This window comes from Passer montanus, unplaced genomic scaffold (genome assembly GCF_014805655.1).
Source record: "Passer montanus isolate IOZ18808 unplaced genomic scaffold, ASM1480565v1 scaffold34, whole genome shotgun sequence".
Classification (NCBI taxonomy): Eukaryota; Metazoa; Chordata; class Aves; order Passeriformes; family Passeridae; genus Passer; species Passer montanus.
This window is the reverse complement of record NW_024368152.1, coordinates 2943228-2960454: the sequence shown is the minus strand read 5'-3', so window position 1 is coordinate 2960454 and position 17227 is coordinate 2943228. Positions and strand designations below refer to the sequence as shown.

The window sequence follows — 17227 nt, the reverse complement described above, 5'->3', positions numbered from 1 at the left end:
AATTCAATCAAAGAATAACAAGCTGTGGGTCACAGAGTTAGAGGTATGAGACAAGCAGTTTACAAAGCAAAGATTCAAGTATGTTTGAATTTCCCCTGATTGCATTAGGTCTGGGTATTGGTGCTTTCAGAATATTCCTGTTAGATTCTTCTACTTCCTGACTGCCAGGCCAGCAGGGCTCCGGAGCACAGAAATCACACTCTGGGGGCCAGAACAAGCCACATGACAGAGTCTTAGCAAGCAAAATGAGCAATTACAGGGCGTTCTTGCTGTACACCTGCAGTGAGAACCAGCACTTTCAATGCCATTGTGTAGTTAAGCAGCTAATCCTAAAAAGGCACTGCTCAGCATGTATGAAATGAGATTTCCAGAAATTGATATTTGGACCATGTTTCAGCAGACCTTCACAAGTATTTTCACAGAGGATTGACAACTGGTGAATCAAAATTCTCCAGTTAAGTAGACACATTTCACAAGAGGCAGGAATTTTTTATAAATATAAACAAAAAGAATGGATTTTCCTCTTGACCTTGACTGAGAAGAAATAATTGTTCCAGTTTCCCTCCCTCCTCTCCCACCAAAAAAATTGAAGCTAAAATAAAAAGCTAGAGATATAATTTTCCATATAAATGCCCTACAGCTCAATAAAGTTACAACTAAGTGTTTAACAGTTAAAAAAATGCCTGCCAGTTTTAAAGAAGCATTCTTTCCACACGACAGGAAACCTCTTCAAAACAAGCAAGAAGACAGACAACCAAAATTTTAAAACCAACTCTCCTCAAAATTTGTCTTACAGATATTAAAGCACTGGTGGTGGTGGGGATTTTCTCAAGTCAGCCAGCTTCTGATGTGCAGAGCAATGGCTCTTGCTGTGTACCAACACCCTTGAATCCTTCTCAGCAGGGCTGTTCTCAATCCATTCTCCACCCATCCTGTACTTGTGTTTGGGACTGCCACGACCCAGCTTCAGGATCTGGCACGGTGCCTTGTTGACCTTTACGAAGCTCACACAGGCCCACCTCTGTCTGAGGGGGCACTCAATGCCACTGTCCATGTCCCCAGCAATGGTGGTGAACAAGCCTGGTCCCAACCCACTCTCCTCAGGAACATTATTTTTCACTGGCCATCACTTGGACATCAGTCCAGTGACCGTAATTCTTTGCATGTGACCATACAGCCAATTTCTTATCTACTGAAGGATCCATCTGTCAAATCCACATCTCTCCAGTTTAAAGACATGGATATTGTGCAAATTCTTTGCACAAGTCCACACAGATGACATCAGTCACTCTTCCCTCATTCACCAATGCTGTAACACTGCTGTAGAAGGTCATCAAATTTAAAGGCATGATTTGCCCTTAATGAAGCCATGTTAGCTGTCACCAGTTTCCTCCTTATTTTTCATTAGCCTTAGTAGAGTTTCCAAGAGGACTGGCTTCATGACCCTGCCTGGCACAGCAGAGATTGATCAGTCTGCAGTTCCCTGGTCTTCTTTACATCCTTTTCTGAAAATCAGGGTCATGTTTTCCATTTTCCTGTCAGTGGGAGCCCCACCAGATTGCCATAACTTCTCAAGTATGCTAGATGGTGGCTTAGTCACTTCTGCACCTCAGGCTCCCTCAGGACCTACAAATGTATTTCATCAGGTTTCATGGATTTGCATACATTAAGGTTCTTGATCTATTTTGTTTCTCAAAATTTGTCTCTTTTCAAAATCTGGCCTAAAAACAACTGTAGATGAAGTTTCTACTGCACTTTCAATTCAGAAGTTGAGCATTGGGTGAGACCCCCAAAAACTGAATTTTTCAGAGGCTGAATCACAGAATCATTTAGGTTGGAAAAGACATCTGAGATCATTGAGTCCAACCTGTGACTGAACACCAGCTGGTCCACCAGACCATGGCACTGAGTGCCACATCCAGTTGTTCCTTGAACACCTCCAGGAATGGTGACTCCACGACCTCTCTGGCCAGCCCATTTCAATGCTAACCATGCATTCAGTGAAGTAATTCCTCTTGATGTCCAACCTGAACCTCCCCTGATGCAGCTTGAGGCCATTTCCTCTTGTCCTGTTGCTGCCTAATCGGGAGAAAAGACCAATCACCACCTGCCTACAGCTTCTACTCAAGTAGTTGTAAAGGTCTCCCCTGAGCCTCCTTTCCTCCAAGCTAAGCACTCCCAGCTCCCTCAGTCACTCCTCACAGGACTTGCTCTCTAATTCACATGTCCAGGCAGAGTGTGAACACAGGTTCCAGATTTCTGCATTTTGCAGAGCACCAGTGGAGCCCTCATGGTTCCTCACTTTGAGATGCCATGAGGTTTTTTAACCACCTATGCCTGCCTTTCAAGAGAGCTGTGATGCGAGAATTAGAAAAATTCAGCACTGCAATCAGCCTGTCCTCAGTGCTCAGTGGGCAGCTTCCTGCAAAAGCAGGATCTAAGACCATTTACCAAGCTCCACCTGCAGCCTTTAGGACTAGCTCCCGCTTTTAGACCTCCAAACCTAGGTCAAAGGCTTTCCTCTGCAAATGGTCATCAACACTGTCTCAAAAATCAGGCTTTAAGAGACCAGAAAGGCTGTCTCCCCAAGGAGCACACACACACTATTCATCCACTACGTTCTTCAGGAATTCTGCTGCTCGTCACCTCTTGTGGAGACTACTTTATTCATGACATGTGTGTACTGGAAAGGCCACTCATGCAATTAATCAGCCTTTTATTAACATATTAAAATTTAGAATTTCTGAAATATCACTGTACTGACAGCTTCTAAGACAACAGAACAACCAAATAAAATACAGAATTGCTTTTAGAAAGAAGGTGAGAAGGATAAGGTGCTTTCTTGAGAATACATTTTTAAGGCAAGAGGGTTTTACTTTAAGACAAAAATACTGCAGTGTTTTATCTGGTGACATTTCTGGTTTTTAAGTCAGAACACACACTTACTAAGCCTTCCTGACTGACTAGGAAAGGGGCAAAAAAAGTTTCTATAGAAAATAGATTAGTTTTAAGATTCTCTCCCTAAAAGTTTATCATTTGGTATAAAATATATGGTAATTTATGTTTTCATAAAAAAGAATATACTTCAAAAGGTTAGGAAAAGCTATAGTAAAATCTGACTTCTATTTTCAAGGAAAATCATACTGCATCTGAAGTAGAACAAAAAGAAGTAACAGAGACAGATGTTCAGTTTATACATATTAATGTAAAGTATCCTATTACACTAATGAACATATTTTAAAATACTTTTCTTTATACCTATGGAATTTCAAAACAAGCTCTAGCTTATCATAATAACTTCCACTTCTTTCATCTTCTACTAATGTATTTTAAGAACATTAAAGAAGATTCTTGGACACATATCAAGGTAAAAAAAATTAACTTGCATGCCTACTTCTCTTTCCTGAAAGAGATACAAAAGAAAATCCTTAACCTCTTGTGGTCAGAGAGCCAGGGGACATATAATGGAATAAAGAACCCCAAACTCTTCTACTTTTCATGTTTTTATTGCCAGTTACAGCTAGAATTTAGTGCTTCTTTAGACTTCAGTAATTCCTGTGGCTTCTTATTTTCATCTTGTATTTTAATAGCCATCATTGGGAGGAAAAAAAATAAAAATCAGGATGCCTTCCCATCCCCACTAATGAAAGTAAATAAGGGAGCTTTCCAACTAATCCTGCACTACTAATATTACTTCAATGAGAACCCCATGACCAATTATAAAATCATCAATGAACTATATAAATTCCTTAATCAGCTGTCCATGAAATGCTGGCAACTTTCTAGCATACATGGACTGAAATATATATTATATTAAATGTTACATTTTCAAAGAGCAGGTATTTACCTTTGTTGCAAGATGTGACACTGAAGATGAAACTTCATCTTGAAGAAACTGGTCTTTATTCTCAAAAGAAGGATAAAGATAAAAAAGGCCCATAGTCAGTTTTGGTTTGATAATTAGCACTGACACATTTTAGACTATTCATAAATGCTTTTATTCGATTTGGCACATCATAAAAGAAAATTGACAAAACATGATTACAACACAAAACTAAGTGAACACCACTACTAAAATATAAATCTACACTTAGAATTATGAAAAATCAAACCCTTACAGAACCAAAACTCCATATCACAAAGACAGAAACAGCCTTGCATCATAAAAAATTTAGTCCAATTAGTTTGATTTTATCTTAATGGCAGTATCTTAATTTTTGGATCTGCACCGAGTTTCTAAATACTGTACTAGATGATGGTTTATGCGTTGTCTGTGGGCTGGGGGGAGAGGAATGTCCCAGGATTTTTTCCTCCTTCATGTTAAAAAGCCCTACATTTCCTTAACTCAAAGCAACACTTTCCTCCACATTTCTTTCCCCTCCATGCACAACTGTAGATTTCAGAAGAAAACTAGAGTTCTAAATGCCTGTGAAGGCCATTCAGTAGGAAGCACTTCTGTCCATCTCTGAATTAAACAGCTATGTTAGTATTGTCAGGCCCTCCTGTTACTATCAGTGCTCTCTTCAAGACATGGCTGGGAGTACTTTAGAGGTCAAAGATAAAGGAAGTGGGACAGAATTCAGGAATTCTGCAATTTTCAATTTCTTCACTCCATATTTCAATAAGAAAAATGTTACCTTTGTTTTTCTCTACATATGACTACAAATACAAAGAGTCCCAAGTACAAAGCCAGAACATATGAGTATATATGACCAAAAATATTTAACCCCAGTTTCAGGAAAAAAACAGAATTAAAACAGAAAAGTGCAAAGTGTCTTTGAAGCAGCAGTTTCACAAAACCTCCAGAATTCGCTCCGGTCCATATATTGATTATGCCAGCCGCTTACTGTTTTAAAAATCAAATTTATCAACTTCTTCCTTTTCAACTAAAGGAGTTGATATGCTAAGGAGTTGATATGCACTCCACAGGCACATATCCCAAGACACCTAAAGCACTCATTATCCTGGCTCCTATGCATTGCCAAAGGCCTCCTTCACTTTGCTAACAGCATCAGAAAGAGGTGAGAAAACCAGCACAAAAGTGTTATGCTATTTCTAGTCACGTGGAGACCCAGATGGATCAGCTTCATTTTGACAGACTAGCTTCAAATCCCATGCATTATTTTAATATATTTACTTATTATATCTCTTTTTATATATTTATTTACATACTAATGTTTCCACTCTCTGTACAGGCAATACTTTATGTTATATAAGGTACAAGGATAGAGCGTTTCTAGAACAGAGTAGGACAACCATTTCTCTATAATTCAATAATATTTATATGTTGGAATAGAATGAGCTGTAGATACCAGATTTACTTGCTGGGGGAGAACACAAAGTCAGGAACTCATGTTATCATTTAAAATGAGACTATTGCTTCCTGTGGATTGCAACAAGTTACTTAATTTCTGAACTCAGGTAGCTGTCTAACTCGGGAGGACTGTAGATAGGATACCAAAAACGTTAAGATTTGTGTAGTTCTCTCAAATTAAATTCAACTGCTTCCATTTCTTTTGGCTTTTTTATACCTCTATTTTTGAAGAAATACTGACCATGTTTTAAATGGAAACAGCTCACACACACTATTCAGAAGTCTCCCTCTTTCCCCTTAACACTCTCAGCTCTCCAGCTTTTGGATGAGGTTGCAAAGTCCTAAACTTAACATGATGGAGTCTCTGCTAGGACATGGTACGAGCTAGAGAATGCATCACCTGTTTTATCCAAATTTTTCCCAGGAAGAAAAAGAAATCAACAAGAACTAGGAAAGCTCCAAGAGGAAATAAGGTAAGAGGAGAAATTCTCAGACATCCAGAGCTGGCAGAACTATCAGTTTCAATGACCAATAATACTACCTCCAGAACAAACAAGACACTGCTAGTACCTTTGAAAGAAATAACACCTCCCATTTTAATTCTTCCAGCTCTCCAAGTATCTTAGGAAGGAAAATAAAATTATGAAAGTGCATAGAGATATCATGTTCCAGCAGAGAGAAGAGAAAAGATGGAGTGTGAAGGCATAGAGCCTCTAGCAAGGCTAAGCACAAGGAAGCAAAAGTGCAAGGCATTTTCACAGAGAAAGCTTTTAGGAGAAAACCACAAATGCAAAGAGCACCGTATTGGGCTAGAGAGTCAGCATAATAGAATGTGAATACCACTGTCTACAAAAGATGTAATTAACAATAAATAGTAGACAAAAAGGGGTATTTATTTGCTTCTTTTAAAAAGGGGCAGCTAGAACTGTATTATAGAACTATTCTGTATTAATACAGTGTTACTTCTCATGGTTATACAAAATGGTATCTCCTAAGGAATGAGACACATGTTTGCAGCAACTACACTCATGCAACCCAGGCTGTGGTACCTCCTAAGGAATGAGACACGTTTGCAGCAACTACACTCATGCAACCCAGGCTGATTGTAAGGGGACAACACAAAGTTTAAAGAGATGAAATACAAAGATTGAAATACATTAAACCCTCAAGAAAAACTGGTGAGAATCCAATCCCTAAAATACATTTTTTTGGGCAGAAAACCAGTAAAGTATTCATAGTATCCTTTTGAATACACTGCTGAAGAAAAAGGAGACTTGGATAATGGCAGAGTGCTTGTGATGTCCATCCACACATCCCATGCTTTGCTCGAAAACAGGCTGTAGGTATTTCATTATATATTCAATGTATTCAATATACATTAAACCCTCAAGAAAAACTGGTGAGAATCCAATCCCTAAAATACATTTTTTTGGGCAGAAAACCAGTAAAGTATTCATAGTATCCTTTTGAATACACTGCTGAAGAAAAAGGAGACTTGGATAATGGCAGAGTGCTTGTGATGTCCATCCACACATCCCATGCTTTGCTCGAAAACAGGCTGTAGGTTTGAATTCAGTCATCTCCGACAGACTAGATTTGAAAATGTTTTGTGGAAAATCCATCCTTAGGGAAAGCAGAGAGAAGCAGACGAATGCCACACAGCAAGAACAGAGTGTGAGAGGAGTAGGTATAGGGGTTCAGAGCCAGCCGTGGGCCACATGGCAGGGAGGGACGTGTGCACCCTGCAGGAGGGATGGGCTTTGTATTAAAAAAAAAAATACAGAGGAAGAGAGCAAAGGGAGGGGACTTGTGCCACCACTGAGAAGAACCCAGGAGGAAAGATGAAACATTGCTTCAATCCATCTTCCCTTGTTACCCACAGAATATTTGTATTTTTAAGTGATGAACATTATTACACCATTCTCCTCATACAAATTCACTGCTTGTGTTACCATTCTGAGATGAGGAAGCCTATGATTTGGTTTATCAATTTTCTTTAGAGGACAAGATACTGTACAGCTATATGTCAAAAAAGTTCATCTTCACTCTTTATCATGCTGCATAACACATAGTGATACTGAACACTTATAAATTATTTCAGTATGTTTTAGTCTGGTTGGTTCACAGGTATGGTAACCCATTGTTGTACTTCAATTTAAAAGAAAAACCTGGACACATTACAGTATTTAGATATTTCTAGGTGAAAATGCTAACGCTAGTGGGAAATGCTGATCAGCAGCTTGAATAGCCCTCCAGTTCTGGCAGGGGAAGGTTGGTATGCACAGAGTGTTTTCATAAGGAAACAAGTGCCCTTTTGTTGGACATACTGCAAACCATAAGGTACTCAAGGGACCAATTCAACTAGCACACAAACCTTTTTGTACAGAGATCAAAATTGTAATCTGCTTCCCTCAGCTTCCTTTGTGGTAAAGTAATTAATTAGTCTCTTTAGATCATTCACTTTCATAATTCAGGCCAAGATGAAGAATGCTGAACATCAAAGAGTTAAGGGAAATAATAGCATCATTTCGTCCTGCATGCCCTTCTTGTGCTCTAGTAAGTAAAATGATATATTATCAATTTTCTCTGCCCAGTTGTGGGAGTTTCCTACCATATACACACACACACATTAGCTGTGCAAATATAAGAGTAAACAAGCTATTGTTAAAAGAATAGGTCCTTTTGGAACAAATTCTCACCCTACTACTGACTTATTGCATCCCCTCTGCCCTTCATCACATTTCATCAAGGACTGAGACATATAAAGTCTAGGTAGTCATGCCTGTAAGTGCAAATGGGACTGCGTACCACAAATATCATCACATTTCATCAAGGACTGAGTGTAATATAAAGTCTAGGTAGTCATGCCTGTAAGTGCAAATGGGACTGCGTACCACAAATGTATCATTTAAGTGGAAAAAAATTCCCAAAACAAACAGCACCTGAAGAGATACACTCCAGGGAGGAATTTAATATAATTTCCAGTACTCTACAAACGCTAGTAAATAATTTAGGGATAGGAGGGGAGAACGGTTAAAAAAAAAAATTAAAAATCATTCAGGAAATCACAAACCTGAAAGTCAACCTCTGAAGCTGGAAAGATTCCCAAAACACTGATTACAAACCAAACAGTAGAACAACTACATATACACAGCCTGACCAGAAACAACTGATTGGGAAGAGGAGATCACACAGCCAGATCACCATCTTAAAATACAACTAACAAAAGAAAATATTTCCTTGGGTTTGAGAAGGATTTTAATATAACATAAAATGAAATAAACAAGACTAAAGCTGATTATTGATGCAAAAGCCACCCTGCTTATCTAAGTTTAGAACTGGATCAAAACCAATGCAAAATACACTCAAACATTGAGTAAGAAGAAAGTTATCAGTAGAAGATCAGTGGCATTTGGCCTCTTTTTTTTTTTTTTTTTTTTTTGTTTTCCCTGAAAAACACCCTAAAAAAATCATCAGTGGCATTTGGCCTCTTTTTTTTGCTGTACCTGTAATACACACCTAGAAAAATTCAATGCATGGATATATGCTTTCTGAATTAGGAAACTGATGCAACAGTGATCAAATGTAAATGGGCACTGAAACAACTCTACTAGTTTCAATATTCCTTTAACACAGCTGAAAAACAAAGCTGAACTGTACCTGAACACCCACTCAAAACTGAACATGCCTTTAAGGAAAAACAAGGTTTTCAATTTCAATAAATAAAGGCTGCATTACTCAGTCACACATCACTTTCTTCTTGGACATGAGGCTATGTGTTCAGCAGGAAAACTCCACTGCTGAACTGTGAATTGCCCCTGCTCCTTTCTGGCAGAGATATCCTAGACTGAGATCAAAATAATGTGATCAGCCTTGTCCATATTTCATCTACTGCTAGATCTCAATCTTCCATTTGTATGTCCCTAAAGCAATGAGTGAATCAAATCAGCCATCTGGGCAGATGGTGTAAATTCAAAATTTCCTTTTAATGTCACCAATGAAAAGTATTAACATAGGCATTTCTAAAGTCTTGCTTAAGAGTAATTGGGTGTTTTAAACTCATTTTTTCTCTTCTATAAACAATACTTTCCTACACCAGATTGCTTCCTACACTTATAAAAAGCATCTTTATTATGACAATAAACTATCTAAATAGTGACAGTGACTCCTATGCTGCAAGTTTCCTCTTACAGTATTCTGCAAACCTGAAAATACTTCTGTTGATAAAGAAAAAGAAAATGTAAAATATAAGCATGTTGAAGAATATAATTTCATTTTGGCATACAGTTTGTAGACAACACGAATTTAGAAACATGCTTTTAAAATGTTATTCTTCAGATCATTTCTAAAGGAACTTATTTCACTACACTAACTTTAAAAAGTCTGGATGACTACTTCAGTTACAGGAGAAAACCCATCCAACATATTTAAAAATTCTTCCATCTTCTAGGCTCCAGTCTCTCAAAACTGCCTGCTATTCACCAGACCAACTGAGAGGTGAAAACATAGGGAAACTGGTTTTCATCTTTCAAATAATTTTAATCTATTCAGTATTCATAGTAAAGACTATGCTCTTTTCTTTAGCATCCACAGCTGTTAAGAACTTCCTTAGCATTTTCAAACTCTGTTTCATTCAACCACTTCAGTTATTGTTTCACATTCCATTACATTTTAAAACAGAATATCTAAATTATTTCCATATTTTTACTGTCAATTGATACAAATGACCAAATGTACCAGAGAAGATTAATTTCAGAATGTAAGTATTTACACAAGAATACTTCTGTAGTTCTGAATTTTATTGGCATTACAAAGAGAAACATTGGAACACCAGGTTCCTATGCTGTGTTTTTACATCAATACACAAGGTTACTCTATTAAAGTGTTCACATTACTGTACATCTCTGTAGTAAGAGGTTATAATACATCTTACTCAGACTTTGCTTCTCTGAAGTATTTTTGGAAGAATATTAAAGATTAAACACCTTAAAATATTTTAAAAGTTCATATGTCATTAAGAATTTAGTTTTACCTAATTTATAATATTTCAAATGTCCTTCATGAAAGGGAAACAGCTGTATTAAGATCAAAAAACCATCAGTGTCAAAGCTGAAACAAATAAGATCAGATAGTCAATTTTAATTCAATTTCCGTAACAATTCAACTATTCCAGTGAAGTTTGCAATTCTGATGAAATTTTCAGCTGAAAATCTGTCAGTTATTTTAACAACTTAGCCATAGCAGAAATCAATATTTGCTGTTTCCTTATCCAGAAAACAAACAGTAGCTGACATACAATTCTTATTCAGTCATGGAATTTGCCATTAAACTACATGTCTCCAATAAAGGTCTTGGATGAGTAATGGCCATATTTTCCTAGTACAGTTTCTGCAAAACGGGCTGAATGCATCATTTTTTGTTACAGTGTTCAGCAGCACACGTACAGCTTCCTTTTGATGTGTGGCTTTCATCACACGTGCAGTGATCACACAGACATTTTCCTGGAGCTCCTCACAGAGAACCAGCGGCAAAACTTGTTGGAAATGTACCTTTGATGATGACAGAGCTGAAAAAAATAGTCTACCTAGTAAAGTGTTCAGCAATTGCTAGTAACCCTACTTATGTTACGGATGTCCTCACGCAGTCTGGCAAATAGTTTCTATAAAAGCGAGGAAAACATTATATGCCTACTTTATTAGTAAAGAATTAAAGTGATTCATTTGTTCTCAAAACCATTTACATTTTACTTTGTATATTTATGGTAGGAAGTCCTGCAGTGGCAGGAAAGCATGGCTCCAGAAACCTCACAGAACCCCAAGAAGATGCAACAAATAACTCAGGGAAAGCAGATCTCAGCAAAGCTGTAGAGGAGGAGATGCTGGTGGGGCTGTGGATCAGTGGGAATGGATAATTCCGTGTTAGGCTGGAGGGGAGGAGGGCAGACACGGCTGCTGCTGGCAAAGCCAGGCAATCAGAGCCAGTAAAGCAGAACAGGCTCCAGGAAAGATACAAGTGATAAAAGTGACAAATGGGGGAGAGGAAGGGGATGGACTAAGAAAAACCTTGAAAGTAAGGACAGAGATTTAAATGCAAATTTTCTGCAACAAAGGGAGGCCAGCTGAAGAAATGGAATCTGAAGGATGAGGAGGTCTTAAACTTTATGCCATAAGCAACAACATTAATATCAGCAATGGAATTTACAGGAACTAGGGGATGGGAAACCACAAGATAGGTATTAGAAGCTCCAGAGGAAGTAATCACCATCAGTATGGGAAGTGAGGGTCTGCACAAGAATTTCAACTGTCTAGACAGCAAGAAAAAATAATAATACTTAAAAGAGAGAGAGAGAGAGAGCGTGCAGACTTGACCTGGAATTCATGGAGGAAACAACAGTGAAGTCTAGGACACAAATTCTCTTTCACACAATAGATAAAAACCACCAAGAACTTGCAGGTTAGAGGCTTGGCTGAAAGAAAAAATATTTAGTGATAGTGTCTGTAATAGAAGACCAATCAGACCATATGTGCTTTGTGGACTTTTAAGAGTCAGAATAAGCCAACAGAGAGGGGATAAGAGGTGAGAAACAGATCTGATCCCAGTCAACTGTGCACAAAATGACAATATAAATTAAAATGTGAAGCACCTCAAAAATGAAAAGGACTTAAACCTCAGAAAGCTGAAAGCCCCAAAAGACACTGTCAGCTCTGTAGAGCTCCAGAAAGACTGTGAGAAAGAAACAGGACCCACTCAAGAAGCTGCTGAAAGATTCTATGTGACAAGAAGGAGGAAAAGCAAGAAAGGCAGGCCAAGGAAGGCTCAGGAAAGTCTTCGCTGACAGTACCACAATCTAATGTTTAAGAATGATGACAGAATATAGGTGATGGATTTTAGCCAGGAAAATGCCACTGAAATGTCACAAGAACCACTCCAATGAAGAGGAAAAAATCAGGCTAGCAGAGAGGAGAAGGTATGATAGGATTATTAGAGTACTGAAGGCAAAGCCTGAGACACACAGAAATGGCTAGAAAGTGAAGGAAAGGCATTAGCTGGATTAACATTTTCTACTTCATTTTTTTTAATTAAAAAATATCCTTATTCAACCTATTAGTAAAACATAAGAAAAGCAGCTCAGCTCCCACCCATTTCTGCAGGGCTTGTCTGAGTTCAACTCATTCCAAGATGAAAGTCAGTATTAAAATTGTACCAGACACTTAAACATCTTCATTAAAAGAGATAACTAAAATTCTGTATAGCCAACCTTCAAACATCCTGAGCAAGTCTAAACAAAATTCTGCATAAAACATGTTTTTGCACATATTCTCTTTGAACATAACAAAAAATACAACTAGGGAGAACAGATCAAGGCTAGGGTTCTGAAATATTTTTACATGAAAGACAGAGTTTCATTAGATAATATAGGTCAGGCTGACACCCATGCCCTCCCCTAATATATAGATGTATTTTAATATGGAGTTCCATTTTACGTCAGAGTTACACACGATATTGACACAGCATTGACATCTCTGAGTACTGATTAGATGGTAGGATTGCATCAAGAAGAACTTAGCACAACTGCCAAAACAGTGCCCTCCAGAAATCAAAACCCAGCAGTTTTCCCTTTCCAAAAAGACAACTAGTTTGAAACATAATGACTATATTCCAAACTGAACGCGAGTTTGGCATGCACAACTGTACATTTCTAGCATATTTTTAGAGAGACACACACAAAACACATTAATTTCATCTCATGTCTGTGTACTATTTATGCATGTCAAGTTACCTTCATGCATTAATTATAACTTAACCGAATAAAGCACCTTCATTGCATAAATTAAAAATACTTATGCTTCAAAGCGTAAATTAAAATTAACTTCTAAGTTACAGTCTAGAACTGTCTGGTCTAAAAAAACCTCATAATAATCCACACATTTATTTACACAAGTACTGTTTCAAAATTTACTTGTCTTTCTTATCTCAGGAAACACCTTACTATTTTAAGTAAGTGTTAACAATTCAAAGTACTTGAATGTATGCAGAAACTTTTGCTAAAAAGTGGCCAGAGGCTGACAGTTCCCTCCCTTGCAATTTTCATGTTCTAAAATTTGGTTTTGTTCTCCCCTGGAACAAAATCAAACCATTCTGTATAACACAAAACCAGAACTGTCAAAACTTTTTTTTAGATCAAACTAGGCTTTTCTATTTAAGAACTATGAACGTCTAAAATTTCAAATGTCTGCTTAAGCCCAAATCAGGCTTCCATATCTAAATAGGATGATTAAAATTTCTCTGGAGTAACAAAGGGGTTTTTTGTGTTGGGCTTTTTTTTTTTAACTTATAGTAGACTAATTCTTTGTTGCTGTCTGCTACTGCAATGTCCTAATTATTAGGTTGCATAGTGAGAACTCCTTCACTCTTTCTCGGCTTTGAAGAAACAATATACAGCACCAACATTTCATTATACTGAAATACTTCCAATGTGGTTTGCTTTAATGACATAGATGTGACTACCAATTTCTTGCCTTTAAAGTCAAAAGTTTCAGCCTTATTTATAGCATAAATGGTAGAAGCTTAAGGATTTTCTTCCCAATTGCTTATTAAAAATGAAAATAAAGACAAAATATGGTTGTTGGGAAAACAACATATCATAAATCAAAGTCAAAACACAATTAGTCTGGTTCATCTTCTCTTTTACCAAATGATGTATCAGAAAAGGAAATTAAATCTAACATTCAACTTCTGCATGAGATCTAAAACTGGGCTTCCTAATTTACTAAAAAGCACTCACACTAATTATCTAGATTTTGGCTCTAACAATAAGAAATCAGGGACGTCCTGGATTCTTCTCATCTGGATGAGGTAATCCTTCATTCACAGCAGGCTGTACCATAACAACACTTACACACATACTGAAGCACCCCCATGCACAGCTAAGGCACCACAAGAACTGCCCCCAGGACTCCTCCAAGCACTCATGGTGCTGTCCTCCAAGGCCACAGGTTGGCTGACACGGGTCAGGATGCAGCAGCAGAGAGTGCACATCATTACCAAATCCCTCTACACATTACTGGATTTCACTCCCTTACAATCATATTATTAGGAGAATAAAACAGGATCTGATGAAACATCAAAAATTTCAAACACTAAAAGCAAGGAACATGAACCAGGTCAGCTACAACAAGCTGAACAAGTGCGTTTGGTTCCCCTGACACCTGTCCCAGCCATGGTTTAGCTACATTGTACCTATGGCTGACCTAAAAGCTGCCCTGATCACAATGTCAATCAAGTGTTCAGAACTTTCTATACAGTCTGTTCTTCCTTAAAGTGTACATAAACTCTAAAATGACTACTGCTAAATATTTTGGGCAGCGTGTTGCATTCCTTTCAAAATATTTTGATTTTAACAGGCAAAATAACTAATAGCTTATAATCTTCACTCCAGCCTCTGTGCCAAGCTACACTATGGTTGTGCTAACCTTAATGAATCCTTTATCTTCAAGACTATTTCCTTTAGTGACTCAGAATAATTTATTTTTCTCCTGCCACCCCTGAACACTAAAATCAGCATCCCAGTTCAGTGGGAGTTGAAAAGGAATTTTCTTAAAATTCACGAAAATGTAAACCTTTTGCACAAGAAACCATTGTCATCACCATTATAACTTGAGACTTCAACTAATGAAAGAGGCCCAGGACAGTAAAGGACAATTGGAGTGGATAAAGTAAAATAAACAAACTCCAGTCTCTGCTGCTACAGTAGAGGGCTGGGAGAATTGTCTGGACAGAAGTCTGAAGGATCCTCTCCTGACTGGGAGGCTACGCTCAGGAGCCTCAAAGGGGGCTTGGATCATTAGTGGTAGAGAAGAGGAGCAGTGCAGAGTCAGTGGAATTTACTGGAGGCTTTTGGTGACCTTTGGTGCTCGAGGAGGGTTTCAGGAGATGAGCAAGTCTACAGTAGCTCAGCAGAAACTGTGGAAGCTTACAAGCACCTGAGGATAGGAAATGTAGGAGGCAGAGATTAGATGTTGTATGAGAGGTTGGGAGAGATACTTCAGGTCACCTCAAACCCCATGATCCACCTTACTCCACTGAAGGGGGTCTCCAAAATGAATGTCAATTCTCCTACCACAGGGGGACATCCTACTCAACCATATGACTCCCCACAGCTGCTGCCAAAAGAATAGCAAGGGTTATGGTTCTACTGTTTACTGTGCAGGGGCAAAGGGCAAGGCAAGGCTAAACTGGAGGTTGTGGCTACTGGAAGATGGAGAGAATAACTGCTGTGACTGGAAGAGGCTCTTTTCAGCAGTTGTCACACGTGTTGACAACTCACAGCACCTGTCAACCAGAAACTCAAGGTGAGGATAATTTATCCAGACAACACTCCAGCTCTTTCAGCAAGATAGGCAAGCCAAACATGGGGTAGAAAGCTGAGAAGGTTTTAATACCTTCTTTTGAAAATAAACCTCACTGTTTTGCAACCCTAGGCAACTGCTTACTTCAGAACTTCAGAACCTCTCATTCAATATCTAAAGTAACTCTGTGCCAACAGAAGATCAGCAACTAAACCATGCTGGGCAGCGTAACAGGCTTCTGAGCTGGATGGATACCTAATTGCTACCAAGTTTTTGAAAGCAAGTCAACAAACATTTTTTTTAGTTGTTTCCCCTGATACTCAACTGATACCCTTCCCTTCAGGTTACATTTGTTGAGAAAAATCACTGTTGATATTTAATTTAACACTTAACAACAAAAGCTTTCCAACAAGATTGCAGCTATTTAAAGATAGTGAACTACTATTAGTAAAACCAACGAAAAAAGCAATCCTGCCAAAACATCAGGGCTCTACACAAACACGCAAATAAAGTTATGTTCTTAAACATCCTTGTTTAATGTATTGCGCTTAACACATGGGTTGCAGTGCCTCTGCCTAGGGTTGGGAGAGAAAGTATCCTGCGGTAGGAAGCCACTGGAATGAAGGACAGCAAGTCCCAGAAACGCCGGAGGCCGGCTGCTGGAAGGAAACGGGGCTGGATAGGCCAGTCAGCACCCCAAAAAACCGGGTGACAGTGGCACGATCCGCTCCAACACTCCCAGCTCCGACCAGGGCCAGCCTAGCGGCACACCAGGGTGGGAAAAGTGATTACTCATGCCGCCGGAGAGCAGGCAGCGGGAGCGGGCCGAGCCTCGCCACCGCTCCGCACCGGGCTCCGCGCTGCTTCCTACCTGCGGGGCCGCGAAGGCGGCGGCGGGCGGCGGCCCGCGGGGACGCGTCTCCTCCTCCTCGGGCGAGTCGTCCAGCAGAACTTTGCTGCTCTTGTTGAGCTTCCACATGGCGGGCGCGGGGCGGCCCCGCCGCGAGCGGCAGCGAGCGGGCCGAGGCGGGAGCGGGCGCTGCTCCGCAGCCCCGGCCGCCGCTCCCCCCGAGGGCCGCCCGCGGCCGCCGCCGCTGCCATGTTTGCGGGGCGGGGGCACGGCCGGGGGGGCTGCCCGGCATCACCGCGGCAACAGCACCGGGCCCGCCGGCAGCACCCCGCGCTCGCCCCGCAGCCCCCATGGGACGGGAGGGAGTGCCGAGGATAAGGAGCCGCCGAGCGCCCGCCGATGCTGTGGAGGGAGGGCGCGGATGGCGCTGCCCGGCCAGCGGTGGCAGCAGGATGTCTGTGAGGGTAACGCGGGGCACTCGGAGGTGGGGCTGGACCCGTCTGGGCAGCGGGAGTAGCGGCACCCGCAGGGCGCCATAGATGGCCCGACAACTCTGCAAATGGTCCTGGCACCCCTCGTGTACCCTGCCCGTGTGTGTGCCTGCCAGTGTTCCCTGCCCGTGTGTGTGCCTGCCAGTTTATCCACCCGTGTGCCTGCCAGTGCAGCCGCCTGTGTATTCAGGGGTGCGCCCATCTGTGCGCCCACCCGGGCACT

At 40.0% G+C, this 17227-nt stretch overlaps 1 protein-coding gene across 2 annotated transcripts in view; it reads right to left on the bottom strand.

The window, feature by feature from the left end:
• LOC120505297 (testis development related protein) overlaps nt 1-16720 on the bottom strand; it is a 28011-nt gene extending 11291 nt beyond the window's left edge. The window contains exons 1-2 of one of the 2 annotated variants that reach the window (XM_039715652.1): nt 16535-16720; nt 3848-3907 (exon numbers count right to left, since the gene is read on the bottom strand). In XM_039715652.1, the coding sequence (XP_039571586.1) occupies nt 3848-3907; nt 16535-16642 (168 nt within the window). In that variant the 5' untranslated portion in view covers nt 16643-16720. The remainder of the gene's footprint in view (nt 1-3847; nt 3908-16534) is intronic. The other variant, XM_039715653.1, reaches the window with a different exon arrangement.
• Between the last annotated feature and the right edge of the window lie 507 nt (nt 16721-17227).